Source organism: Callorhinchus milii, unplaced genomic scaffold (genome assembly GCF_018977255.1).
Source record: "Callorhinchus milii isolate IMCB2004 unplaced genomic scaffold, IMCB_Cmil_1.0 Scaffold6, whole genome shotgun sequence".
NCBI lineage: Eukaryota > Metazoa > Chordata > Chondrichthyes > Chimaeriformes > Callorhinchidae > Callorhinchus > Callorhinchus milii.
The window spans coordinates 30,686,937-30,714,291 of NW_024704747.1; the positions used below are offsets into that span (position 1 = coordinate 30,686,937).

The window sequence follows — 27,355 nt, forward strand, 5'->3', positions numbered from 1 at the left end:
TCTGAACAGGTTTGTGTGTGTCAGGTATGTGGGCAATGGTAATAAGAGCACCTGATGTGCTGCAGAAGACTGACGGAGTGTCCAGGCTTGTCAGATACACAGCCCTGTGTGTAACTAGTGAACCAGCAGAACTGCTTTTTAGCCCTTTTTTCTTTTTAAAACATTGTCGTTCATGTCGACTAAATCATAATAATAATTGGAATAAATTTCAGCGGGTCTGTGTCTAGGATGAGAATACACACACACACACATAATAATAATCCTTGCATTTGACATTGCGCTTATCACGTCTTCTCGACATCTCAAAGCGCTTCACAGAATAGACTGTAAAGTGAATTGGCTGTATATTTGTGGGCGAAACGCGGCAGCCAAATGCGCACAGCAGTGTCCCACAAACAGTTGTGGATTGAAAATGTCCAATTTACTATTGTTTTGTTTTGGAGGGATTATCATCAGGCGTGTGGAGTAAGGAAACTTGCCCAAGGTTTTGCCCTGCCTGGAATTGAACCCAGGTGTCTCGCTTGCAAGGTGAGTGCTCGAATCACTGAGCTGCAGGACATACACATACTCACATACACACTCTCACACACTCATGGTAATAGAGAGCAATCTTGATAACAGTGCAATAAATCAATAAATAAATGCCTTCTAAATTCAAACAACTACATCGCCAGGTGAACTCTGTGGCCTGGGCAGGTATGTGCAAGACATGCAGTCCAGGGCTAACCTGTGGAAGGTGGACAATGAACGTTTTGAGGTGAGAATGTGAGTTTAAAGGCTGAAGCTGGCAGGTAAATAGCCCCAGCACAGACACCATAAACTTCTCTGATTTCAGCTATGTTCTGCTGCTATGGAACCTGTTTGTCTTTGTACCTGTGTCTCTGCCATAAAAGGAAGCAGGAAGTGGATGGAGGCAGCTCTCACCATGGTGACCATCTTACACTCCCTAGTCTCAACTCCACCCTCCTCCCCAGGTACAGCAGGTAAAGGCACTTCCCTGCTCTTCACTCTGTGTCCCAGCCTCGCTGCTCACACCACACACTGGCTGTTCGCACACTCAGAGCCAAGGCTACAGGTAGGAGAGGACCTCCCTCTAACTCTGGCTGTGCTCTTGTTGTTAGGATCTCTCCCTGTTTATTTGCCTGTTTCTCTGTCTGTTCAGATCTGAAGACATGGGGCTTGCTGTGCTGATCTTGGCTTTGTTGCAGGCACACACACTGAGAAGGGTACTAGGTGAGTTTGAGTTCAGGTGTTGCTTCATAAGCACTTGTCACCACTTCATGGCCAAACATTGCCCAACTAATTAGGAAAGTTTTCTGTCCTTAAACTGCAGTAATACCCGATCATGTAAAGCTGTTCACTGTGAAATAAAGGAACTGAAATGAAATTGAAACATCTCGTTGTGCTTGTCACAATCAAATAGTGTCTAACTCTTTAAGTTATGGGACTGACAATCCCTCCACATTGCATTCTGATTTAATAGTGGAGTCCTGTAGCTCAGTGGTTAGAGCCCTCGCCTCGCAAGTGAGAGGACCCAGGTTTGAATCTTGGGCAGGGCGAAATATTGGACAAGTTTCCTTACTCGACGTGCCTCTGTTTAACTAGCAGTAAGTAGGAACCCAGTTGTTAGTTGATTGGCGGATCACTTTCCTGGAATTATACTCCCTTCAAAAAAATAATAAGTTGGTCACTCAATCCATAACTGGTCCATGACTCAATCCATGACACAGTCACTCCACTTTACAGTATATTCTTTGATACATCTCAACGGCGCTATATCAAAAACAAATGCAAGGATAATGTGTTTACCTATTGAGGTGTGCTGTATTAGTTCCTGGGTTCATTCAGCCAGTGTTGTCCACTATTCCCTTGCGTTGTTTTCACAGCAGGTTCCTGTTTGTCTGGGGGTGCAGTGACTTGTGAAGAGTGTTTGAAGCTGGGGCCACAGTGTGCCTGGTGCTCCCAAGAGGTACAGTACAGCAAACATATTTCAAAACCTTACCAAGTCCTTGAAGAATGCACAAGAAATTTACCCTCCTATTAATGTAAGAGTTACGTGACATTTGGACTTTTTTTTCCCCTTGATGTTAGTTGTTCGTGAGTTGGGTCATGAGATTAATGGTTAATCTATCCAAACCACAGCCTTCTGTTTAAATGTGTATGCATCACTTGTGACTGTTACAGTCCAGGGAAGTGCAGTAAAAGTCAATGAATAATTTGTTTATGGGCATATCGTCATATGCAAAGATAATTGGTCATAATGTAATTCATTGGACAACTGGCAATAGCTCTTAACTTCATGTAAATAAGTACCTCTTTTGTAATGAGGATGTGGGTTTATCTGGTCTCAAATGAATCTGATGTATGGCTGAGATCTGAATCTACACGGCAACTTTACACCGTAAAGCAAAACTAGTTATTGCAAACATTTGATTTTGGATGCCTTTGACTATTCTTGCATCATAAATGGAAAAGTCCATCGTATTAAATACACTTCTCATATGAAGGCTGGTTCGGCACACACTCCTCGCAAATGTTTTTTTCTGTTATTCAAACGTGTTGACATTATAGGACTGCACTGCTCTAGGGACTAATTGTTTCCTGATCTTCTAGTTGTGGGAAGGTCATTGTTTGGCCTATTGTTAGGAATGCAAATCCTCATGTCTTGTTAATTTGATACATCTTCAGTCCTGGTTACTTTGATGTTCAACACAAGGTGTGATCCTATTTGCTTTCAGGACTTTATTGATGATTCTGGCTCCAGTGAAAGATGTGGGACTTTTGAGAATCTCTTACAGCGCAGATGTCAGCTGGAGTTTATAGATATGCCCAGCAGCCAACTTATAGTCGTGAGGAACAAGTCTTTAAGTTTAAGCAACCAAAGGAGTGAGGGGAAAGCAACACAAATGTTGCCACAAAAACTCACACTCAAACTGAGACCAGGTAAAGCCAGACTGTACGGAGGTCAACTGCACATAAGCACGTTCTCACCATTATGTTAAGTGTAGTCATCTCGTTCAAATAATATTTGTTTTTTAATTCCTTTTAAGCTATCAATAACTTCACTTCATCAGGTATTTGCAAAAGTGCTTTATTGCTGAATGAGGGTGGTCCAACTGGAGGCCTGAAGGCCACATCCGGCCCCCCATTTTTAGTCATTTGCAAGCGTGTTAATTGAACATATTGTGTTCGCAAGGCAAACTAGTTCTTTTCAAATACCTTTTATAAAAGTGTGTAGCGGAAAATTATTTTGGGTGAGATTAATGTAAGATTGTAAAGAAACAGCTTAATAAATCATAATACAGTAATGCACATTCAGAAATGCTACATTTCACAGCATCCATTAAACAGCGTTGTAAAGGCATTCTAGCTTTCCATATGTAGGACAATCCATGATTAAATGTAGAACCTTGTGTGACAGGCCGCCCGGTGACTGTGCGAGTGGATGTCAGACAGCTGGAGGATTACCCCGTGGACTTGTATTATCTCATGGACGTTTCTGCTTCGCTCATTGAAGACCTGGAGAGGATTAAAGAACTGGGTTCTTCTCTATCCACAGAGATGGCCAAACTGACCAGCAACTTTAAACTGGGCTTTGGATCCTTCGTGGAGAAACCAGTTTCTCCTTTTATAAAAACAACTGCTCCAGATTTGGCCAACCCGTGCTGGTACGCCATCTGAATTGTTGTGAATGAATGTGTGCATGCTGACCCTGACTGTTAAGTAATGCACAGCTCTGCGTTCAATAGGTGGAGAGAGATGCAAACAGGACCTTGTAAGTAGTAAACAAGCGTTTACTTGTACAAACAACTGTTACTGGTGTCCAACGATGCCTTGTTTAACTAAGCTGCTGCTTCTCTTAATCGTAATTCAAGCAATGGCAACAGTCCCATCAACGCCACCTTTTCAGGAGACATTTTATGTGCACAAGATACCTGCTCTTTTAGAAACTTCTAAATTTATCTTTAAGAAACTTAGTTAAAACGTAATAACAGTATAAAATGTGTTAGTTTAAGTAAAAACTAATTTAAAAATTTTGTTTTAGTCAGCCGGGTGTCTGACACCTACGAAAACCCATCACCGTTGCTTAAGAGGATCCAAACCCAACTGAGAATTTCCCACATCCCACCTACACATGGAAATTCCCAGAGATAGATTGTTGGAATGGAATGTGCACTCTCTCTCTTTCTCCCTGGAGGGATGCTTCCTGCTTACCTAATTCCGGACTGTATTAGGCACAGGTTGGCAAGAGCCAAGGCTTGAGGGAGCCCAGAGTAAACCAATTTAAGTTGCATCAAAGGTATATAATACAAATTGCCGAGCATTGATTTGGAGAATTGATTGTTTGAGCACATTTCTAAATCTGCAGGAAAGCCTGAAGTAACTTCTAGAACTCTGTTGTTTGGTTTACAATGTGCTCCCTATCTCGTGAGCTCAGGACTATATAGAATTGGAGAACTATATTGTATCATGTGTTCTTTTCACACAGGCAACACCATGTGAACTGTTTGCCCCCATTTGGTTACAAACACCTTCTCGCACTAACTGAGGACACCAACAAATTTAATGAAGTTGTTCAAAAACAAAGCATTTCTGCAAATATCGACATGCTTGAAGCAGGATTTGATGCAATAATGCAAGCAGCTGTGTGTAAGGTAAGCTCAACATTTTAACTTGTCTGTTGGGTTAATCGATTGAGGACAAACTGATAAAAATATTTTAAATCTAGTTACCGAAGCATTAAAGGCAAATTGAAATCTATTTTTCAGGAGAAAATTGGTTGGCGTAATGACTCCTTGCACTTGTTAGTGTTTGTGACCGACGCTGACACCCATTTTGGAATGGACAGCAAGTTGGCTGGAATAGTCATCCCTAATGATGGAAAGTGTCACTTAGATAGCAACAGTGAATACTACAAGTCAACAGTCATGGTAAAGAACAACATTTAAAAATCAATAATAGTGTGTTTACTTGCAGGATATGCATGCTCAAAAGTAAAAGGGAGGTTTTGTGATCTGCAGGAACATTAGGTGTTCAGTTAACCAAGGAGCAACACAACAACAAATGACGTTTTACACAGTGCCTTTTATGTCGAGAGGGCGTCCCAAAGCGCTGGACTGTCAAGAATGTGCCCCCAAGCTGGGGGTTGGGACCAGGAGAGGTGGAGGGCAGGAAGGGTGGGTGTAGGAGGGTAACCAAGGGCGCGGTTGAAGAGAAGGTTCTTGAGACAGGCCTTGAAGGCGGCAAGAGAGGGAGCGAGACCAAGGGACTGTGGCATTGAGTTCCAAAGGATTGAGGGCAGAGAGGCTGAAGACTTGACCGGGCCAGACCAGGACGGGCAGGCGGGGGATGTGGAACAGCACAGCAGTGATAGTGCCCATGGAGAGGCTGTGGAGCCCATCATGCTGTTCTCCTGACCAAGATTATAGTTTATGAAAATAAACTTTTTTTAAAGATTGTGTTCTGATTCACACACTCTAAAGTATATGGATGCTAAGAAATCAGAGTAACAAACAATTCTAAAAACAGCCTTTCAAATGGGCTTCTAGCTCCTGAGATTAAAATACTGGGCTTTTATGGAAGTGGGTAATCCTTGATTTTAATATGAACTTTCAGATGATGCATTGGCGCCTGTTAATGGTGCAGTAACAGTAAAGTTGGTGAATTGGTTATGTATGTGGTTGATCTGGTTACATTGTAATCATACAAATACATCATTGTGTATTATCTGTGGGTTTGCTTCAAGCACGCACAGAAACACAATGCCAATGATTATTATCTCCTGTCCAGTCTTATTCCAACATGTTTAGGAATTGTAAAGAGATCAAATCCACTGCCATGTTTGTGAGGATAGGTTTGAAGTTTATTGTTCTAACAACGGTTGGAATTGAAGCATTTATTGTAATATCAAAGTAGATTGGTAACCTATGGTGACAAATGTCGCAGTTCCTAAAATGCTGTAAAAACAGTCAAATCATCAGGTCAATTTGCTAGGTTATTGCCCGAAGCAGTTGGAATAAGCTGAGAGGTATTGGATGTTGCCATGTACCCTGGCTATAATAGCGTTTTATACTGCGAGAGACACAGAGCCAGTTCATCTGTAATCCTCTGAGGCCATTCGTGTTCGGCAATGAGTTCTAGTCGCTTCACACAGTGACAACACAGAAGCTATTTCACAAGAAAAACTCCCAATGTGCGTGTAAATTACTGTCTAGTTAAAAAAAACTATATTAAGTCAGCATTTGAAAAGACTACATCAGCATATTTCTTTGAAGAAACTTTTTTCCAAGTTGTACATGACAACTTTGTTTTCTGATCTGGTCAAGTAATAATAATAATCCTTGTATTTGATATAGCGCTTTATCATGTCATTGAGGCATCTCAAAGCGCTTCCCAGGATGTAGAGTAAAGTGAGTTGACCGTATTTTGTGGGCAAAATAAGTAAATGAAAAGGTAAGTGAAAATGGCATCTGCCATGTGCTAGGCTAGGCTCCAGCCAGGCTCAGGCCAACAATGACCAGTTCTGCCCAAGGCAGAGGGAGGCACTATTAGTGATGCTGTCTGTGGTATTGCTCCTCTCCAGAGGGAGATCAAGATAACAGCAGCTTCATTTATGACGAGTGCTGTAATCTGGCCTGGTGAGCCAGTGTGGGAACCTCACTCACAGCCTTGGGTGGCCTGACGTCTCCTGATAGGAATGTACAGAATCGTAAAAGCTCATTGTGTGCATCTGTCTGGTCCCAAAGCCACATACATTCTTACACAGATTATATTAGGTTATAAGCAAAGACACAAAAGAAAATGACTCCAAATATCTCTGGAATTTCCATGTGTAGGTGGGATGCATGGAATTCTCAATTGGGTTTGGAGATTCTTAAATGCAATGATGCGTTTCTGCACGCGTCAGACACCCGGCTGACCAAAATAAACAGTAACACAATTATGGAAAATGTTTAAATATATACAAAACTGTGTAGTTTTAGTAAAATACATATTCAATGTTTTACTTAAAGGAATATCCCTCACTTGGACAACTGATAGAAAAGCTTGTGGAAAATAATATTCTATTGATTTTCGCTGTGACCGACAAGCAGGTGAACGTATATAAGGTAAGGTGTACTGATTATGGAAAAACTCTGGAGCATTAAGGTGATTGTGTATTGTAAATTACGATTGCTCATTCAGGGTTGACAGTACTAAAGTGTAGACCATGTGCTTTTACCCAATTTTCATAACTTGAGGGAACAGATAAGCACTTGCATCATGGCACAGGTCTGATGAAAATAGCACAAATTCAATAATCTATTATTTATATAGTTTAATTTCTGAGAAATTGTAAACTTTTGTGAACTCCAGCAAATGATTGACCAAAATATACAATGGCTGTGACCTTGGTTTATTACGATAAATATTCAACATACAAAGAATAATCCAGAACTATTAACAGCGTGAACAGTAAAACTAACAATAACTTTAACAATAAAATCTTCCTGTCAATCAGTGCAGAGCATTGATTATGGATTATTTACAGCTGGAATATGGTACGTGTCTCCCCACAGGTCAGCTCGCAGCATGGCCAGGGGCCAGGGTTCTGGTGCCTGTGTTGGGAACTCCTGGCCCACCCTCATGTGCTTGTTGTAGACAGACAGATTCCTCTGTGTCTTGGTCTGCACTTGGCGGGTTCGTCATGTCTCTCCTCCGTGTCTTTGAGCCATATCTTTGATAATTTGTAACCAATTAATAGCAGTAAGTCTTGTTTATACATGGTGCGGCACTAACATTGTCCTCGAGACTGACTGTAACTGTGACCTTGGTACAAACAGTCTGAATGTGGTCTGAATAAGCCTCCAGGAGTTCAGACAGAGTCAGTCTACCTCACACGTCTATTGTTGCCTCGATTTTTGCAGTTGTCAATTCCAAAAGAACTCAACTTTGCTCTATGAATCAGAGGAAATTGATCTTGGAATGTTATCATTGATTGCATAAGAGGTAATTTGCTTGGTTCTTGGTTGGAAGTTTCAAAAATTAGATATACAAATATAAATATAAAACTCACAGTATTGAGTGTTTGTTACCTGTTTGTCATTTCCACTAGTTACTATATTTGTTGCTGTCATCACATCAATACTCATATATATAATGTTTTTCTCACAGAATTATGTGAACTTTATTCCTGGTGCCACAGTGGACATGCTAGAAAAAGATTCTGAAAATATCCTTCAATTGATTATCAAAGCCTACAAGGTACTTCCGCAGTTTTTAATATCAAATAAAAAATATGTGAGAGAAAGATAATCTCCATGTTCTGAACTGGTCTCAAGCAGTTTGTGAGCTAAATGCAAAGTGAGTTTTATAATGTCCTGATTAAGCTCTTATTTCACTTCAAGAATGCAGTTGAGGCTCAATGGTTTTATACTAATTAGAATAGATACCTCAAAGCCTCACAAACTGCTCCTGACTGTAAAGTCACCTCCTGACTAGAATTACAGCCTGAAACTCTCATTCAACAACAATTTGCATTGGCACAGCTCCCCCTCATGCAGGGCAATGTCCCAGAGCATGTGACACTGGCAGAGAACGACACCGAGCCAGGGGGAGGGAGGGGGAGGTGACGGTTGAGAAGGAAGGTCTTCAGGCGTGCCCGGAAGATGGGGAAGGAGGGGGACAGGTGGAGGGATTGAGGAAGAGTGTTCAAGAGTTTGGGGGGGTAGTGGCTGAAAGTGCAGCCACCAATGGTGGAACAGAGGCCATGAGGGATAAGCAGGAGCCTGGAGCCAGTCAAGCGGAGGCAGCGGGTAATGGGTGGGGAGTGAGTCGGTCAAACATTCCCTTATTGGCAAAAGTTCAGGTATAGAGTTAATCATCATCTGCTAAACTGACTTTGTTGGAGCTGCAGTCGATTCCAGACTTGCCTCATTGTCGTTCACGTACACATTCTTTGGGACTTTTGTATTCTCATCAACTCATCATCTCCTAAGGCTCACAGCTACACCTTGTTGTGCTGCCACCTCAAAAACACACGCTGCAAATTACTCTTATTCCAGTCAAGGTGCCTTGGCTTCTTGTTAATATTGGGGAGTAAATGCTGGAGGTAAACACTATTGCTTTGTCAGAGAGACATAAATTCATGGAAGTCTCTTTCTTTCTTGCTTGTTTTCTCTCTCTCTCTAATTGCCTGATTCACAGTCTGAAGGTAAGGACAGGGACAGGTTTATGCAAGCCATGTCTGCTTTTAAAACTAGCAACATCAAAGCTCTATTTACCTGTAGCAATAGTGTTTAACATTTATAATGAGCTGCTGCATACCAACCGTTCATTTCCCTACTAAATTCTTCAATGAAAAGTGTGGGTAAAGTTGGCTCAGGAATGAAAGTTATTAGATTCTGCATCTTGGGTTACAAGATTAACACTGAGATCCAAGATTATAAAACTAGTTTAATTAATACTTTGTCATGTTATTTTCTCTGTATTGTGATATTTGAAATTAATATCCAAGTTCAAATTCAGGTATGTCTTAATTTGAATTTAAACCCAATGTTCATGTTTAAAAGTCAGTGTCAAACAGTTGAAAGTTAACCACAGAATCAATAAAAAAACTTTACCCATCTTTCTAGGTCTTCCCTCCCTGTCTCCCTCCTTTCCCGCCCCTCCCTGTCCCTTTCCCTCCCTCCATTGTCCTCAGACTTGCCCTGACTGAGAGTGCAGGGCCCTTCAGTTTTTAATTAGTGACCAGATTGACAGGACATTAATTCAGCTGAAGTCTTTCTCTGACAAAGCGCGTGCTTCCCAACAGGGAATGACTGAAACCAGAAACTCCGTGTGGGAAATTACAGTGAGATTCTGCATCTAACCAGTCATTTCACATTGAGTGATGGTCTAATTACCGTACCCACAAGATGTTAAAAACAGATTTTTGGGGACGATTTAAATAAGATGAGTTGGATCTACAAACTTTGAAACTACACTGTAATGTACATCTTGTACAAGTGTCTGATATCAGCTGTAGAAACAAAATATACTACCTGTTATATTTTATTCCCAGCACTGACATCACAAGAAAACACTACCAATTTTAGGGTGCTTCTTAAGGAAAGTGGATCTAATTTTACATTTACAAAGAGTGTTTTTTTACATTGCCATTCAGCTTTCTTTAAGAGGATTTTGATAGCTGCTGGGATTGCAAATATAGAAAAAAAATAATGGTTAACTATTTTAACAACAACTTGAATTCCTATAGCCCCCTCATGAAGGGGAGTGTCCTGGAGCGCTGGACTATTGTAAATATATTATTAGTACTTTGTAAAACTTAGCAAAACTTAATTGTTTGTATTTCAGAAAAAGCCACAATCCTCTGGTCGCTATGTATCTTTCTCTTGTATTGTGAAAGTCAGTTGTTTGTGGTGCACAAAATTGAAGAAGTTGCTACAAACACATTCTCCCATAAAATGCTACTCTCTCACGGAGGTTTAACATCAGCACATAAAACCCTCCATCCCTACCAGACACTGAACACTCGATTCTTATTGACACACAGAGAGATTGTACAATATAAAATTCTAATGAATGAAACAACCTTTCCTGTGTTCCCAGGAACTGCGTTCTGAGGTAGAAATGGAAGTCACGGGAGACACTGAGGGAGTAAGAATGTCTTTCACTGCTATTTGTCAGGACGGCACCATCCACCCTGGGCAGCGGAAATGTTCCCATCTCCACCTCGGGGATATGGTGTGTATTGGGTTTTAAAGCTAATTTTAAATGTCCTGAGCATGTTGATTTTTTTACTTTGAACCCATAATAATTATTATAATAATAATCCTTTCGCCCACAAAACATACAGTCACTCCATTTTACAGTATTGAAGCGCTTTGAGACATCTCGAAGACGTGATAAAGTGCTGTATCAAATGTAAGGATTATTAATATGATCCTTACAGTTGTTACAGTGGCTTTCATGCTGGAAAGAGTCTCAAAGCACTTCACGGGATATACTGTAAAATGGAATGACTGTGTTTTGTAACAAGTAACCTGGCTGCCATTATTATCCAAACAAGAGTTCAGTAAAAGATACAGTAACGTTACTACAGTGATAGCAGCATCATAATAATAATACTAATAGCATCATAAATCATCATAAAGTGTAATTCAATTGAAGTGCCTTAATAATAATAATAATAAGTGCCTTATTTCCTAATAGTGATGTCTCTCTTACTCACATCTGCCACAGACCAGATGTTGCTGATCTAATCAATGTGGGTTAGAGACACAGCTGCCTATACCTTGCGCTAAAAAGTCAACATTGTGAGAGGAGATAAACACCTCAACTAATTCCACTTACTATTTCTTCTGTCAGGAGGATCCATTTGCCACAGAAACTACCTAGTAACTGATTTTGCCACCCCACTGGAAACAGACTGTTGTCATTCAGTATTGTGGTGTGTTACACAGGGCCACAAGCTTACAGCACTTCCCCATCACTGGTAACACATAGCGTGAAGCATAGTAAAGTTGCTGGCACGACAGAGGAATTGTTTATCATCAAAAAATAAAACTTCACGTTAACAATTAATATTGAAATGTAGAAACCACATCAACAGAATTTATAATACATATGTTTAAGTGACTATTCATGGCAGTAACTTCTGTCGACTTGTCAAGGCTAACATAATCATATAGAATAATAATCCTTGCATTCAATATAGCACCTTATCATGTCTTCGAGACGTCTCAAAGCGCTTCACAGAATATATTGTAAAGTGAATTGGATGTTCTAGATGAAAAATGCCGAATTTGATATTCTTTATTAGCATTTACAAATGAGACGTTAAAGTACTATTTTTATTCGACTTCAGGTTTCTTTCAACGTGACGATAGAATTGGCCGAATGTTTGAAGAAACCCAAGCACATCGTCATCAAGCCTGTGGGATTGAGAGACACCCTGGAGATTGAGATACAAGCAGCTTGTAGCTGCCAATGCCAGGCCAGAGCAGAACACAACAGCTCTAAATGCAGCGATGGCAATGGCTCTTTTCAGTGTGGAGTTTGTGTCTGTGATGCTGGTCGATTGGGTCCTCACTGTGAATGTACCGAGGACAGTATACATACAAGCACCTGCAAACACAGCTGGGCTAACACTACCTGCAATAGCCGAGGAGACTGCTACTGTGGGCAGTGTGTCTGTCACCTCTCCGAGTTTGGGCGTATATACGGTGCCTTGTGCCAGTGTGATGACTTCTCCTGCGTCAGGTTCAAAGGGCTCCAGTGTGGAGGTAAGTAACGCTTCATTTTCAAACAGTTATTACTTTGCAGACAATTTGTTTGCAGACAATAACATTCAGGTTTTGCAATATAAAAAAACATCTATTCAAAACATAATAATGATTTGGTCACTTCAATCCATGACTGTTTGTGGGATGCAATTGGCTGCCACATTTTGCCCACAAAATATACAGTCAATTCACTTTACAGAATATCCTGTGAAGCGTTTTGAGACGTCTTGAAGATGTGATAAAACATTGTATCAAATGCAAGGCTTATTAACTCTACTGTATTGCTGAATTTAAAGCCATGTTTGTATATAAACATATTAAATATTCAAAGCTGACAGAGACTCACATTAATACAGTACACCATCACTGAGTATCGCTGGAGCTTGCTATAGTCTACATTCTGCAGAATCTGATGAATTAAATTGGTCTGTAATATTTCATAGAGGAGCAGCAAAGGTATTTCAACGAAGCCTTAACAAAAAATAATTCATGTGTTAAATTGTCATGAAGAGGCTGGGCACAGAGACTAACCTCAGTGTTTGCACTTAATTGGTTTTTGCTCATCCACATACCAACATCAACATGTTTGAAATTGAAACATGTTAGAAGGATTGAGTCACATTTTCAGGTGGTATCTGTGTGCCGGCAGCTATTACTACAGCTGTGTCTCTATACAAACCGCGGCTTTCATTAACAGTAACAATACAATCAGCAACAAGACAGACGTCACTGGGAACACGCAACAGGTCAGGCAGCATCTATGGAGAAATGAAAGTGAGTCAACGTTTCGGGCCTATGATCCTTCATCAGAAGGAACGAAGGGTCGCGGACCCGAAACGTTGACTCACTATCCTTTCTCCACAGATGCTGCCTGACCTGCTGAGGGTTCCCAGCCACGTCGGTGTTTGTTTCAGATTTCCAGCATCTGCAGCATTTTACATTTTGAATACAATCAGCAAGTCTGTTTAAACATTTAATTGTTTTTAAAAAATTACCATTGTTTTCTTATGATCAGCCATGACCTAATAGAATGGCAGAACAGGCTTGAGGGGCTGAATGGCCTCCTCCTGTTCCTGTGTTCCAATGTTCTCATTTTAGATTTGCTGCCTTAGCATGTGAAAAGCCTTTTTAGGGAGATAAATGCCTTCCTCCCTCCCCCACCTCTTGGGACCTGAATGCTCACTGAACGATGTGACCGTCTTCAAGCAGAATTTTTGGAAAATGTACAATAATTCCTAAATTGCAATTCAGTTATGGTTTGTGCTGCTCGTGTTCTGTCAGGCGCTCTGGGACGCTACCCTGCGTTAGGGGCGCTATCGATATACGTGCTAGTTGTTGTTGTTGCTGGTTCAATTCCTATCTCTCTCACCGTCTCCACTTTGTTGCCTCTAACAGTTTCTCCTCCAGCCCCCGCACTGTCACATCTGCCGTCCCCCAGGGCTCTGTCCTTGTCTCCTCTTTACTATCTACATGCTCCCCCTCGGTGACATCATCCGCAGACATGGGGTCAACTTCCACATGTATGCGGATGGCACCCAACTCTATCTTTCTGCCTCCACTCTCAACTCCAGGACCACTGCTGTCCTCCCAGACTGCCTGTCGGACATCAAGTCCTGGATGAGGGCAAACTTCCTGCAGTTGAATGTGAACAAGACTGAGGCCCTCCTGATCGCACCTCAGGTTCTGGCAACATCAACCTCCATAGTTCCACACTTCAACTCACCAGCCAGTCAGGAACCTGGGTGTCTTGTTCGACCCTCAACTGTCTTTTCTTCCCCACATCCAAGCCATGACCCGCTCTGCCTTCCCTCACCTCTGTAATATCACCTGACTCCGCCACTACCTCACCCCTCAGGCCACTGAAACTCTTGTTCATGCCTTCATCACCTCCAGGCTCGACTATGCAAACACTCTGCTTGTCGGCCTTCCCAACTCCTCCCTCCACAGGCTGCAGATAATCCAGAACTCTGCAGCCTACGTCCTCTCCCTCATCAAGCTCCGTGACCCCATCTCCCCCATTCTCGCCCGACTTCATTGGCTCCCTATCCTTCAGAGGATCCAGTTCAAAATCCTGCTCCTCACATACAAAGCCCTCCATGGCCTCGCCCCAACCTATCTCTATGACCTCCTAATCCCTTACCAACCTGCCTGTTCCCTCCACTCAGCCGGCTCTGGCTGCTCCACGTCCCTTGACCCACCCGCCCCACCATTGGTGGGAGAGCCTTCAGCCACTCTGCCCCAAACCTCTGGAGCTCCATCCCCAAATCACTCCGCCTCGTCCCTTCCTTAGCCTCCTTCAAGTCCCGCCTCAAGACCCTCCTCTTCGACCATGACATCGGCCACCCCCCTTCCCCTCCCCACCATTCCCCTCCCGACCCCAGCTCGGGTCTGAAATGCTGTCACTGTTCAACGCCTTGGGACGTCCTCCTGATGTGAAAGGCGCTATACAAATGTAATCTTGTTGTTGTCCCAGACAGGAGGTTAAAGAAAAGCTGAATTGGGTGTCTTGCTAACAACAACAACTTTGGGTTTATATAGTGCCCATCATGCAGGGCAGTAGCTCGGAGACTTATCACTCTGTGTGAGGTGTTACAGTCTGTTTATTTCTGACATTGATTTAAAATTATGTTTCACTGGTTTTAATTCAGTTAGACCGAAATAAAGCCTGAATCGTGAACACTGGCAACTGACTGATTGCTCAGAATGACTGACAATTGATACCTTGACAAGTTAGTGTGATAGTATCAGAGACAGAAAACAAAGCACTTGGCTGTGGGTGGGTGGTAAAAGCACACAGTAGCGCAAGGTAATTACTATCCCCATCAGGGCTGTTTTCAAAAACCTGCCATTAAAAAATGCTTGGGTTTCTCTTACAATGTTCAGACATTATAATGCCTTACGCTGTGAATAATTTTGTTTTATGCTTTGAAGTGACTCCAGAACCTTGTGTTTAAATACGCTCCACTTTTCCCCCCAGTTACTGTGAACATGTATCTGCCCGATTCCTACCCTCAAACAATACAAATCCGATTATTGAGAAGATTTTTTTGATTGACAGGACGGGGTGCAGTCACTGTCCTTTTTGCCCTTGTCACACATGATGTTCATTACTAAAAAAAATTGGGATCGATTGTCAATATCGATATGAACCCTGGACTTTCTGCTGAGCAGATACATATCCATCTGCCCAGGGAATGAAAATCAGGAGGGAGGCTATGTTAGAAGCTTGTGTCCTGAAGCAAAGAAAATTCCAATACAAAAATGAGTTTTGTGCTGTAATATTTTGTTGGTGTAGATTTCTCTTAGATAAATTGTGTAGATTTACAGCAGTGTGAAATCAGAGCCTGCACTCCCTCATCAGCCACACTCATTACTGTCCTTCAGACACTCAGACACACACTTAGTACTAAACATAGCCATTGCTGCATAGCAAATATCCGATGAATGAATCCCTGGACAAATGCAATGTATATCCCAATAGTGTGTTAAAGATTATAGATCACAGCTGCTCAGGGTAGCAGGGAGCAGAATGTAAGCGTTTACTATATCACTGTACCTAACACATCAGGTATATGTGGCTCTGCTGGAGGTGTGGCCCAATGTGTTTTCTCTCTAATAAGCCACCACAACAAGAAAGTACAGACCACAAGTCAGCGTAAAATCAATACAATCTAACAGAGTTAAAGCATTTATTTGTAAACCAGTCTCCCAGCGAAAGACTGTGTGTGTGTGAGTATGTGAGTGCGCAAGCAAGTGAGTGCGCAAGCGTGTGTGCGAGCGTGCGTGTGCAAGCGCGTGTGTGTGCGTGAGTGAGTGTGTGTCTGTGTGTTCTGTTTTGGAACAGTAGAAACTGAGTTCCTTGTGACGAGAGAGACATATTATCTGAAATGCACATAGGTATAAAGAGACAGACTGTTTGAAACACATTTTATCCTAATCTGGGCTAACTAGTTTTATTAAGGTAAACTTAGTTAGCCCAGCTGGCCTATCCACCCCTCCATAACCCGTAAATGTTACGTTTCTGGAAAGGAAGCACAAAAATATTGCTTATGCGATGTCAATGACATATTGCATTGCATTAAATATTCAATATCCTTTTTCCCCCCAGGCCATGGGATCTGTGATTGTGGTGAATGTGATTGTGACCCCGGCTGGACCAGTGAATACTGTAATTGCACGACAAACATGGAACCATGTGTGGCAACAGATGGCACGCTGTGTAGCAGGCGTGGGGAATGTATCTGTGGCAAGTGTGCGTGTACACATCCAGGGGCTTCGGGTGAGACGTGTGAAAAGTGCCCCACTTGTGGTGACCCCTGTACCTCTAAACGGTAATCTTCTCAATTAATATAATCCTTGTGTTTGATATAGCACCTTATCATGTCACCCACATGACTCAAGCGCTTCACATAATATAGTGTAAGGTGTAGTGACTGTGTATTTTGTGGGTGAAACGCAGCAGCCAATTGCGCACAGCAGTGTCCCACAGACACTTGTGGATTGACCAATTTTTTTCTTGTGGGATCATCACCTCTGGAAAGTCATCCGCTAATCGACTAACAACTGAGTTCCTACTTACTGTAAGTAGGAGTAAGGAAACTTGCCCAACGTTTTACCCTGCTGGGAATGAAACCCATGTTTCTCGCTTGCGAGGCGAGTGCTCTAACCACTGAGCTACAGGACTCCACAATACAATGAAATACATGTAATATATACACGTATTAACATTCACTCATTATTTACTGATAGTATCCTCTGATCTGACAAATGGTGAGTGAAACTCTTGAAAGACAAACAGGAATAACCTACTCTAAGGGTCAAATGAGGTTCAAAATATGGGTTTACATCCTAACAATCCATAATAACGATGGGCTAAATCTGAAAGAATGGTTTCTTAAACAAGTGCATTGCAGTATATTCAAGACGTAAAACAAACAGTTAGGCTTAGGATTGAAAGGTCCATGTAAAAGAATGTCAAATTATTAATGAATTGAAATAGATTGGAGATAGATCATATACTTAAACATCTTGCATGTCATCAGTCATATAAAATTAGTTCCAGTGCTCCTAACGTGCTACATCAAGGTTAATTGAATCCTTTAATTTTAATTCTGCATCTACATAGGAGGATGATTGAATTCTTTACCTTCTCCTCCCAAGTGACCTTCCTTCGGTGCACATTTCACAATCAGACGGATTAAAGCAATGTCAGAGATTCAGTGATACAGCAGCTCCAATAGTGGCAAGTGAGAGGACCCAGGTTTGATTCCCTGTCGGGGCAAAACGTTAGGCGAGTCTCCTTACCCCACACACCTCTGTTTACCTGGTAGTAAGTAGGAACCTGGTTGTTAGCCCATTGGTGGATCACTTTGCTAGGAGGTAATAATTCCTTCAAAGAAAAATAATAATTCGATCACTCAATCCACGACTGTTTGTGGGATACTGCTGTGTGCAATTGGCTGCCACGTCTCACTCATAAAACACACACACAGTCACTACACTTTACAGTATATTCCGTGAAGCACTTTGAACTGTCTCGAAGATATGATAAGGCATTGATTGCAGATTTCTGGGAGGCATTGAAATTGGCTGTTTTTTCCAATAATATTAAAGAGCATCATGATCAGCTCTTTAGTATGATTGAAAAACATTGTGTGGAAGATTCCTGGGCTGCCTGAACTCTTTGCACATATAAAAAAGTGAGCGAGTGAGCGAGCAATCTTAGTGCTCCCCCACCTCACTCACTCACTCACTCACTCACTCACTCACTCACTCATTCACTCACTCACTCACTCACTCACTCACTCACTCACACAGATTCACACTCACACAGATACACACACTCACTCACAAAGATACACAGCTGTGCCACATGTTTTCTTGAAGTCACGTCCTCCAGGTGAGTTGCTGCCAGACAGACAGTATAACACAACAAAGATCAGTTCATGTAGCTACACTCTCAGTCAGAGAGGATAGTGTGGGCCACAGGGACTGAAGGGAATACAGCGAGCAAACTGCTTTATTCGCAGTGCAATACCTTTTGTGAAACCAATCATTTATATGTTTTTACAAAAATCTTAAATGATTGCTTAGTTTTTTTTCAGATACCACTGAAAAAATAGGGTAGATTTGGACTGACCTCTGTGATTCAACACAACTCATGAACTTTAATTCTTATGTTTGTTCTTATATAGTTTGGGACACGACATGACAAGTGACTGCCAGGATGATGGAAAGCAAACTAGATGGACCTTGGTCATCTTTTGCCTAGCAAACTCTTATGTTCTTAAGTTAAGGTTCTTATGGCATGAGAAAGATTTAGTACTTCCCCGCCCTTCTCTGGAATGTCATTCATGCCTTTCTACCCTAAAGCATGTTTTTTTTCTAGAAAGAAAACATTTGGCAGAATTTTATCTCGTGAATAATTTATCATTCAATTGATTGTCATAAAGAGGGCAATATACATGCTTTAAAACAACCTCCCATTAATATCATGTAATCCAAAATGCTTTCTTTAAAACATGACTAAAGCTTTCTTATCTGTAAAGTAAGCACTCAAGGTGCCTTCCTGTCTTTTTTTAATAATACTTGTCATGATTCATTTGAGAGAAACCCTTCACAATAATATTTTTATAATTATAATTTACCCACAAAGTATCAAATGAACAAATTTGAGCCTGAAATAATCCCCACAGGCGTTTTATATAATTGAATACCTCTGACATTGTGCGAAACACAGGAGTCCTTGAAACACTGAAAAACACATATATATATTTTAATCATAATGACAAAAGGCTGACAGTTATTGATGTGTGTTATTGCTCTATAGGAGCTGTGTTGAATGTTACTTTTCTGGTATGAACGAATCTACAGAATGCAATGAAAAGTGCAGAGAAATCGACGCCACTGTCAATCAGACCTCAGGTAATTCAATCCTAAAACTGGTTTGAAAAGCATTTTTAAAAATGGTGTGTATCTGTGAGATGAGAAATTAAGTCAAAATGCTGGAGATGTACTGTACACAAATCCAGGGTGAAGAAGATATGGTTTTATTTCAAGTGAACTGCATACAGTATTTGATTTTTTTCTCAATATTTATAGCTCATATATCCAAGGGTTGGTGCCAACTTCCGCACCTCCAAATGGTGCAGACACCATCAATCACCAGGGAGATGTGCCCAGGGGCTGATGCATTTGTGTATCTTATGCCGAGGAGCACCTTACAAGAAGTTGCTTACAAGGAGTTCCTGGTACCTGCTCTCCACCTAACAAAGCCCTAAACCAATGCTGCTCAGGTAGCTAATGTGACCCACACGTAGGGGCTGAGTTAGCTCGACAGGCACCTGCACAGAACCACGACAACAAACTCTATGTAGCAAAAGGTAGAGGAAAAACTGTACAGGTTGAAGGTGTCTGGCACTGGTGCCCTGTGCTCTAACCCCAGTACACATTGTCTGGACTCCATCTGAGTCACAGTATGGAATGTGTATGGTCCTGTGTCTCTGCCTTCACTTGGGCTCTCATCTCATTTGCTTTACTTCTCGCACTTGAAACATTGTCCCGACATGAAAGATGCTTCATGGATGTAAATTGTTTTCGCTTTAATTTCTCATTTCCCTTCTGATAAATAGTTTGGGACAAGACAAGCGACTGACAGGATTTCGCCCACAAAATATACAGTCAATTTACTGTACAGTATATTGTGTGAAGCGCTTTGAGACGTCTCAACAACGTGATAAGGCACGATATGAAATGCAAAGGTTATTATTATTCATAAGAGGAATGGGATGGACCTTGGTCTTCTGTCACCCAGAATTTTAAAAAATTCTTATGTTCTTGGTGTGCAACATCTCATTTGCCGAATTGTTTTGAGACAGTATGTGTCGGCACTATATAAATGTAAGTCATTATTGATGCTGCTGTTCTCCTTTCAGACTGCCAGAAGTGCAAATCGGTTTACTGTGCTCTGAAAATTGAGAATGATTGCACAATGTCTTTCCAGTTTTTGGAAGATGAACATGGACGCTCATTTCTTTATGACCTAAAACAAACAGGTGAATTTAGAAAATAAATCATTGCGTTAAAAAAATTGCAAATATTTTCATGAATAGAAGAATTGATTGTAATTGATTATTAAGTGGGACAGTATCTCATATTTGAACTTCAGTAACATTTGTCATCCATTTACTTTTCATTTTTATTTTATAGATTTTTATGCTTCCTATTTGATCTTAATTTCGACAAACATTACGTTGAAAATTGCTCTGCTCCAGTTAATATCCTGAGTGTTCTCTGATATTCACCTACATCAGGAAAGTTTGTAGCTAAAAATGAAATATTACTCTTGTAATATTCCACAGTTTTGTCTCCTCGATTCCGATGCTGAAATCTCCTGAGTTTGGTGAAAAATGAAAGCACGCAGAACCCATCTATGCTGTTCCCTTGTCAGCTTGGCTAGCAGGCATGTTTACGTAACATAAAAAAAGATCTTCCCTTCCCTCTCAGATTGCTATTCTGCTTATTGCTATTTTGGCACAAGCCCACAATAAGCTTTCTCAGCCCCTTTGAATTCCTAAGCTAATAAAGTCACCCACCTAGTGTTGTAAACTTCCCCCAGAGGAAGCCAAAATAATACCAGCTGACCCTACTGAAACCCTACTATGGACCAGTTCAATGATTATTGTTTCTTTTATGGATTACAATATTTAGTTGGTATTTGAGGCAGTTCTCAATGCTACAATATTGAACTCCCAACCACAATTGTCATTAGTTTAAATTTTGTCTAGGGTGAGATTCATACGTACTTGCTCTCCTCAGGGAAGTTCTGAGCTGAGTTGCACCACTAGATGGAATACCTGCAGAGAAAGCTAGAGCAGGAGGAATCCCAACACACTGTTAAACAACTTTGAGATTTGGTCACAAGTTTCATTGACGTTGGGTGTGGAGAATAGCACTATACAGCCAAGTGGAACTCACTCCTCCATTCAACATGTCAGGAAGTGGGAGGCAATAAAGGCTTAACAAGACAAGAAAACCCAACAGGATAAGATATCATTCAATTGATATTTAAAAGCAAACGTAGTGATGATAGGTTTTTTGTTTTTTTACAGTAAATGTTTTAATCACAAAATATACAGTCAATTCACTTTACAGTATATTCTGTGAAGCACTTTGAAATTTATGGAAGACATGATAAAACGCTATCATGTCGTGATGCAGACTAGGTTAAATGCAAAGATTATTATTATTAAACACAATTTGGACATTGCTTTCTGGTTCGCGTATTTTTCTTAAGCTTTGTGCAATTTATACTCAACTCTTTCTGAAATGCGAGATTTTCTGTACTTGTGAAAGGTAGTAACTTAAACATGTTTATTAGCCGACAGAGAATGAGTAAGTGAGTCAGTGAGTGAGAACTGCTTTCATCTATCAAAGATTAAAATACTGAAGTGTTTCCTGATACAGGATGTCCATTGCCTCCGAACATTGCAATGATTGTGCTGGGAGTTTCTCTGGCAATCCTGGTGGTTGGTTTAGTTATCCTCAGTATCTGGAAGATGCTAATATCCATTCACGACCGCAAAGAAGTGGCCAAGTTTGAATCGGAGCGAGCCAAAGCCAAATGGGAAACTGTAAGTCTCCAGATGTCAACATGTGGTGTATTGTAATTCTCTACAGTTTAACCTAGTCTGCATCACTGTTGTATATCCACAATCAAACCCAAAGGGACTGTTCTCACATTAGCACCATTCATTGTGTGTTAGTTTGAAAAGACCTGACATTATAGGACATGGTTAAGTTAACTTGATTTTATTCAGTAATCAGGTTACATCAATTCTCAGTTTATATGTGCACTGAATGTTCTGAAGCCAAAGTTATGTGGAACCATTTCATTCATACTATGACGAACATGTGGATTGCTGTCACTTCAGCAGTCCTGTAGCTCAGTGGTTAGAGCACTCGCTTTCCTGGCAGAGTGAAACCTTGGGCAAGTTGCTGATACCTGATAATAATCCCTCAAAAAAAAAACAATAATAAATTGGTCACTTCAATCCACGACTGTTTGTGGGACACTTCTGTGTGCAATTGGCTGCGGCATTTCGCCCACAAATATACAGTCAATTCACTTTTATAGTCTATTCTGTGAAGCTTTGAGACGTCGAAAAGACATGAAAAGCTCTATATCAAATGCAAGGATTATTATTATTATTCATTACAGATAAACTAAACTTATAATGTGCTTCTCGATTCTACTTAATGTGAGAACTGGCACCTACCAACTCAGAATTGCTATATAAAAATATGTAAAATAGTCAGATTGATATGTTTTAAATGACTATTTTATGGTAATATATTTTAGAAATTAAGATGATGTATTGTATATACAGCACAGGAGAGCAATCAAAACATAAATACTAGTGTTAATTTGACAAAAGTATTTGCAATGAATCATAGATCCTTTTTTTTGGCCTGGAGTCATTACTGCTCCATTAATGTGGCTGCATTTCTGGAATGTGTAACAAACCTACTGTGGAAAATGATAGAGTTCAGATAAAAGATGGTGTAACATGCTTTCCAATTATCTCCCTGATATTGAATCCTTGTGTTTTTCAGGGTACAAATCCACTTTACAAAGGTTCGACTTCCACGTTCAAAAATGTGACTTACGGAAAGCAAAAGGACTCAATTACTGTTGGAAACTAATGTGCTACTTAACTTATTGGAAAATTGAAAGTTTCTTGTAACTGGCCCTAATGCACTTTTGTTTGTGTTTGTCTGGAGTAGCTGTGTTGTTGTGGAAACACATTGTACATATTTTGAACTATATTATATTCGGTAAAACTCATCAGTCTGAACTGTATACATCGTATAATCACCCAAGTTGTTCATCTGCCCAAATCCCATTCAAGCATTTATGTTCTATGCAAGTTTAACATAACTCATATTTGGCATTAGTCATATTAAATGTCTGATACGACTTATGTGAGGTTTTACTGCACATTGGATGTGGCTATAAAAAGCATCAAAGAGTGTAGGTTTTGAGGCAGCAATTTATAGGAAACTAAACAGTTCTAGTAAATAACACTAATTCAACTTCACCAACTATTTTTGACAAACTTTTTCTATTATTGTGGCTTGAATTCAACAAAGGATTCTTGTGTTTTTTTTGTAGAGAAATTGTTTTGTACTTTCATGGTTAGAAATATTCAACTCTGAAGTGCCAGCCATAAGGTTATACTGACTGCACATTCCCATGTTAAAAATTGGAATAGCGCTTATAGATACACTTCATTACGCAATGTTCTATTGTTCTCTATACTTTTGTGTTTCAGTCCACAATGTGAAACAACAACATTTCCAAATTTCCATTTCAAATCATATCAAACAAATTTGATACATTTACACATGTGGCAGCTAACGAACAGCACTGTGACTAAATGTCAGGATGTTCATTATTAATAACTAATTTATTTAATGTCCCGCTACATGATAATTGACTAATTAACAGAATGGAAACCATAAAAGACCTTATGGTTAGAGGCCACAACTAAACATCCAATTGAGACATTTTCAATTGAAAGTTTCAATGAGTGGAAAGTTTAACATTTCATTTGTACCATCCAGTCTTGGCATCTATATTTTCAATAACTTTTAGAAATGTTTATTGTTTGAATTCTGCAATAACACAGACTAGTCTTGTGCTGTATTGAAAGTAAGATGTGATACAGTTGAATACAATTATTCAGCCAAGTGATACAGTCCATGTACTTGACTTGAGGACAGACATAAAAACAAAATTCCACCTTCAAAAACAAACGAAGACTTGGATACACAGTCTCCCAAGTATCAAGACATTCATCTTCCTGAACTGCATTCCTTTGTTCTTCACAATGATTTGTTGAGTTATTATTTCACTTAATTGAAAATTGCTGTACATTTTTGAATATAAATGTTTAAATAATTTTCCTTTTTTTCCCTGAATGTATCTTTGTCAATTACTTTCTCGTGCATCACTGGTTAATGCAGGCTTCTTTCTCCATCAAAAGGCTGGATCTTAAGAATATTACTGTATTAGTCACCTTCACAGAGTTGTAGAGAAATATCGCTTTTTTTGTAGATAAACATTTTGGACCAGATTCTGTTCTTGTGATGTTGTATTACAGTTGGCAAAATGTAATCCACAAATATTTTTATGTGTTTTTTTGTTTCATAACATACTACAAAGTTGAAAATCTCTTCAAAAGAGAAAATTAGAAGGGAACTTGATAAAAGTACTTTGATGGTTATAAGATTGTCGTCATGTCCCATTTTAACCCACAGTTCACTGTGGTCAATTGTGTTACTGAGCCAGAAGATGATATTTGGTGTTGCTGAGCTAGAAGCATGAAATTTGGTCACTCTGGGTTTAGCAGTGTGTGTGATGAAATGTATGACAATCATTTTAAAAAAAGACTTTCTCTGTAATTCTGTGGGTTGTCTGTTTCTCTATTGGTTACAGACACACAAGTTACAGCAGGGACTGCATTCCAAACAACAGAAAATCCTAAAGTCTCCAGCTTTGTTTAACATAATAATCCTTGCATTTAATATAGCGCCTCATCACGTCTTCGAGACATCTCAAAGCCCTTCACAGAATATACTGTAAAGTGTAGCAACTGCATATTTTTTGGGTGAAATGCAGCAGCCAATTCTGCACAACAGTGTCCCACAAACTGTCTTTGTGATTCCTGCGCAGGAATTGAACCCAGGTCCTCTCGCTTGCGAGGCGAGTGCTCTCACCACTGAGCTACAGGACTCCACTATTGCTTGGGTTTGTTGTTTAGGTGTCGCTGTCCAAGACTTGAAAAACTTTTCTTTCATTAACTGCAATAGTAACAGAACTCCAATGTGTGATTTGGGCTGTGAGGATTTCTTGTATTTGTAAACATGTTTATGAATCTTATGTCACTGTCGGGCCAGGACCTCAACTCATCCAATTGGTGGTGGTGGTGGTTGTTGTCGTCCTGTGATTGTGCTCTGAGGAGTAAAGCTGCTTCACTGTATGATGATGTGCAATGGGAAACTGGATTTAATGCCCGCTCTATGTTACTTTTAATCAGGCCAAGAAAAAAAAACAATCTGGTATTTAATGGGTGCTTTGGAGGCCATTAATTCTGCTTAATTGGCACCAATCACTGCCAAAATCACACTAATGTGCAGCCAAATGAGCTGCATAAACACATCATTAATGTCTGCCCAGACATTAATGTTGGCAGGCCATGTCACCATCAGAGGCAGCACAGCCAAGATTGATCTGTGCCTGACATTCACTCACACTATTTAGTGTGGGATCATTGGGTAGGAACAACAACAGCAAGTTGCATTTATATTGTGCCCTGCACACGCAGTAGTGTCCCCGAGGAACAACAACAGCAGCAGCAGATATCTCTTCCATCCCCCCCCCCCACCCCCGTTCAAGAACAATCGTCTCCCCAAACACCTCTCCTGTCCGAGCTCAGATTGAATTTAGGACCCTCCGAGGCTGAAGGGTTGGTTGTGTTTCACACAGTTCAGTGACTGATCAGTTTTAATGCAGGTAAAACAATGGGTAAAATGAATTGAGCTTTGATCCTCATTAGTAACAAGTTATTTGTGCTGATATGATGCTTCTGTGATTTTTAAACAGTGATTCGTGAAGGTGCAAGGTCATTGGTCAAATGAAAATAATATTTTCAGATATAAATGTTGGCAGAGTTTGTGAACCAATAAGCTGATCTTGAAGATCTGTATTCTTTAGTGTTTGGCTGTTCTTTAAAGATGAAGATCAAGTTTGAGTGTTTGGTGGGAAAAACAAAATAGACCCAACTGTTCGGGGGCTACACAAGTAGATATTGAAGCTAAAGACAATGTTTGCAAATAAAATATTTTCCCACATTTCTGTTAAAATGAGCATTTTCTATGTGATGCCAGATATCTGTTGCTCACATCTCTCACATCTTTTATCAATATTGAGAAACATGATCTGTACTGAAGGATGTTTTTATTTATGATAAAAGAGGACTGATCTGTGATGCTGCATACTTTAAACAGGAATGGGTTGAGCACAGTGCCATCCAATTGCTGTATGGAGCAATTGCATAGGCATCTGCACTTCACTAGGGACTGGACAAACAAACATTGGCATTCCTCAGCCTCAGTGAGCTGTGTGACATGGGCAGGCGATCTGGGCTATAAGCGAAGGGTCAGGCCAGTTAGAGAGATATGGGTGGTCTTGCAGCTGGTGTAGATTTGCACAGAACATCAAGAAGGCATAGCGAGCGAAACAGTCTGAGCTGATACACTGTGATCAGCAGCAGTGTGTTGCTCTGTCAGTGCTGAGCAAAGGGAGAGCAAAATTCTCAACTCTGGATGAGAGTCAACTTTCCAAATTCTTTTCTAACTCCAGATGGCAAACGTTTTGAATTGCTTAACAGTTTCCTCCACAGTTTGTATAGGATCCAAAATCAGACTGCCTCCCCATAGCTTTGGAAAACAGGACAATGTAAATACTGTACCTCCCTGCACACGGGCTTTGATGATAAACGGCATTAAACCCAAAGTTATAGTTATTGAGTGAATGGAGGAACCAGCTGCAGTCCTCTGGATGGTGTAACCAATACACATCCTGCTTACCTAATTCTGGAGAGTATTAGGCGCAGATTGGCAATAGCCAAGGCTTGGGGGGGCCCAGAGTGTGTGTTGGGGTAACTGCTGGAGTCTAACCAGCTAAATCCACACAGCTTGCCATTGATATCACAGTCTGGCTAGCTTTCCCGCTGCTTGTCCAGCTTGGACCACCCTCCCCATTAGGGTTTTCGCGGCAGGGTTAACAGGAGCTGAGGGGGAGGATTCCCTGCCCCCAGTGACTGGTCGGACCTTCCATGTCCTGCTGATGAGCCGGGCCGGGCTGGACTGTGCTGTCAGCAGTGAGAGCAGTGACGAGCTGGGCTAAGAACAGGAAGAGTAAGGACTGAGCTCCCTGTTACATCTGGTGTTGGGCTGTTCATTTGCTGTTTCTCTGATAGAAAAGCGTCTCAGCTTCACACTCACACACACACTCACACACGGGG

The 27,355-nt window shown here is 40.7% G+C and overlaps 1 protein-coding gene across 2 annotated transcripts; it reads left to right on the forward strand.

Moving 5' to 3' along the window:
- The first annotated feature begins 1,041 nt into the window (after nucleotides 1-1,041).
- Nucleotides 1,042-24,188, forward strand: itgb6 (integrin, beta 6). 2 transcript variants are annotated; one of them, XM_007889825.2, is made up of 16 exons: nucleotides 1,042-1,075; nucleotides 1,163-1,233; nucleotides 1,887-1,969; nucleotides 2,739-2,943; nucleotides 3,422-3,668; nucleotides 4,490-4,655; nucleotides 4,770-4,931; nucleotides 7,014-7,109; nucleotides 8,155-8,244; nucleotides 10,591-10,725; nucleotides 11,849-12,266; nucleotides 16,375-16,597; nucleotides 19,096-19,190; nucleotides 20,201-20,320; nucleotides 21,732-21,898; nucleotides 22,881-24,188. In XM_007889825.2, exons 2-16 carry the CDS (start codon nucleotides 1,173-1,175, stop codon nucleotides 22,968-22,970), a joined length of 2,358 nt encoding a protein of 785 aa, XP_007888016.2. In that variant the 5' UTR covers nucleotides 1,042-1,075; nucleotides 1,163-1,172; the 3' UTR covers nucleotides 22,971-24,188. The 2 variants fall into 2 exon arrangements, with proteins under 2 accessions (XP_007888016.2, XP_042192079.1); XM_042336145.1 differs by having other exon boundaries at nucleotides 1,890-1,969.
- The last annotated feature ends 3,167 nt before the right edge of the window (nucleotides 24,189-27,355 follow it).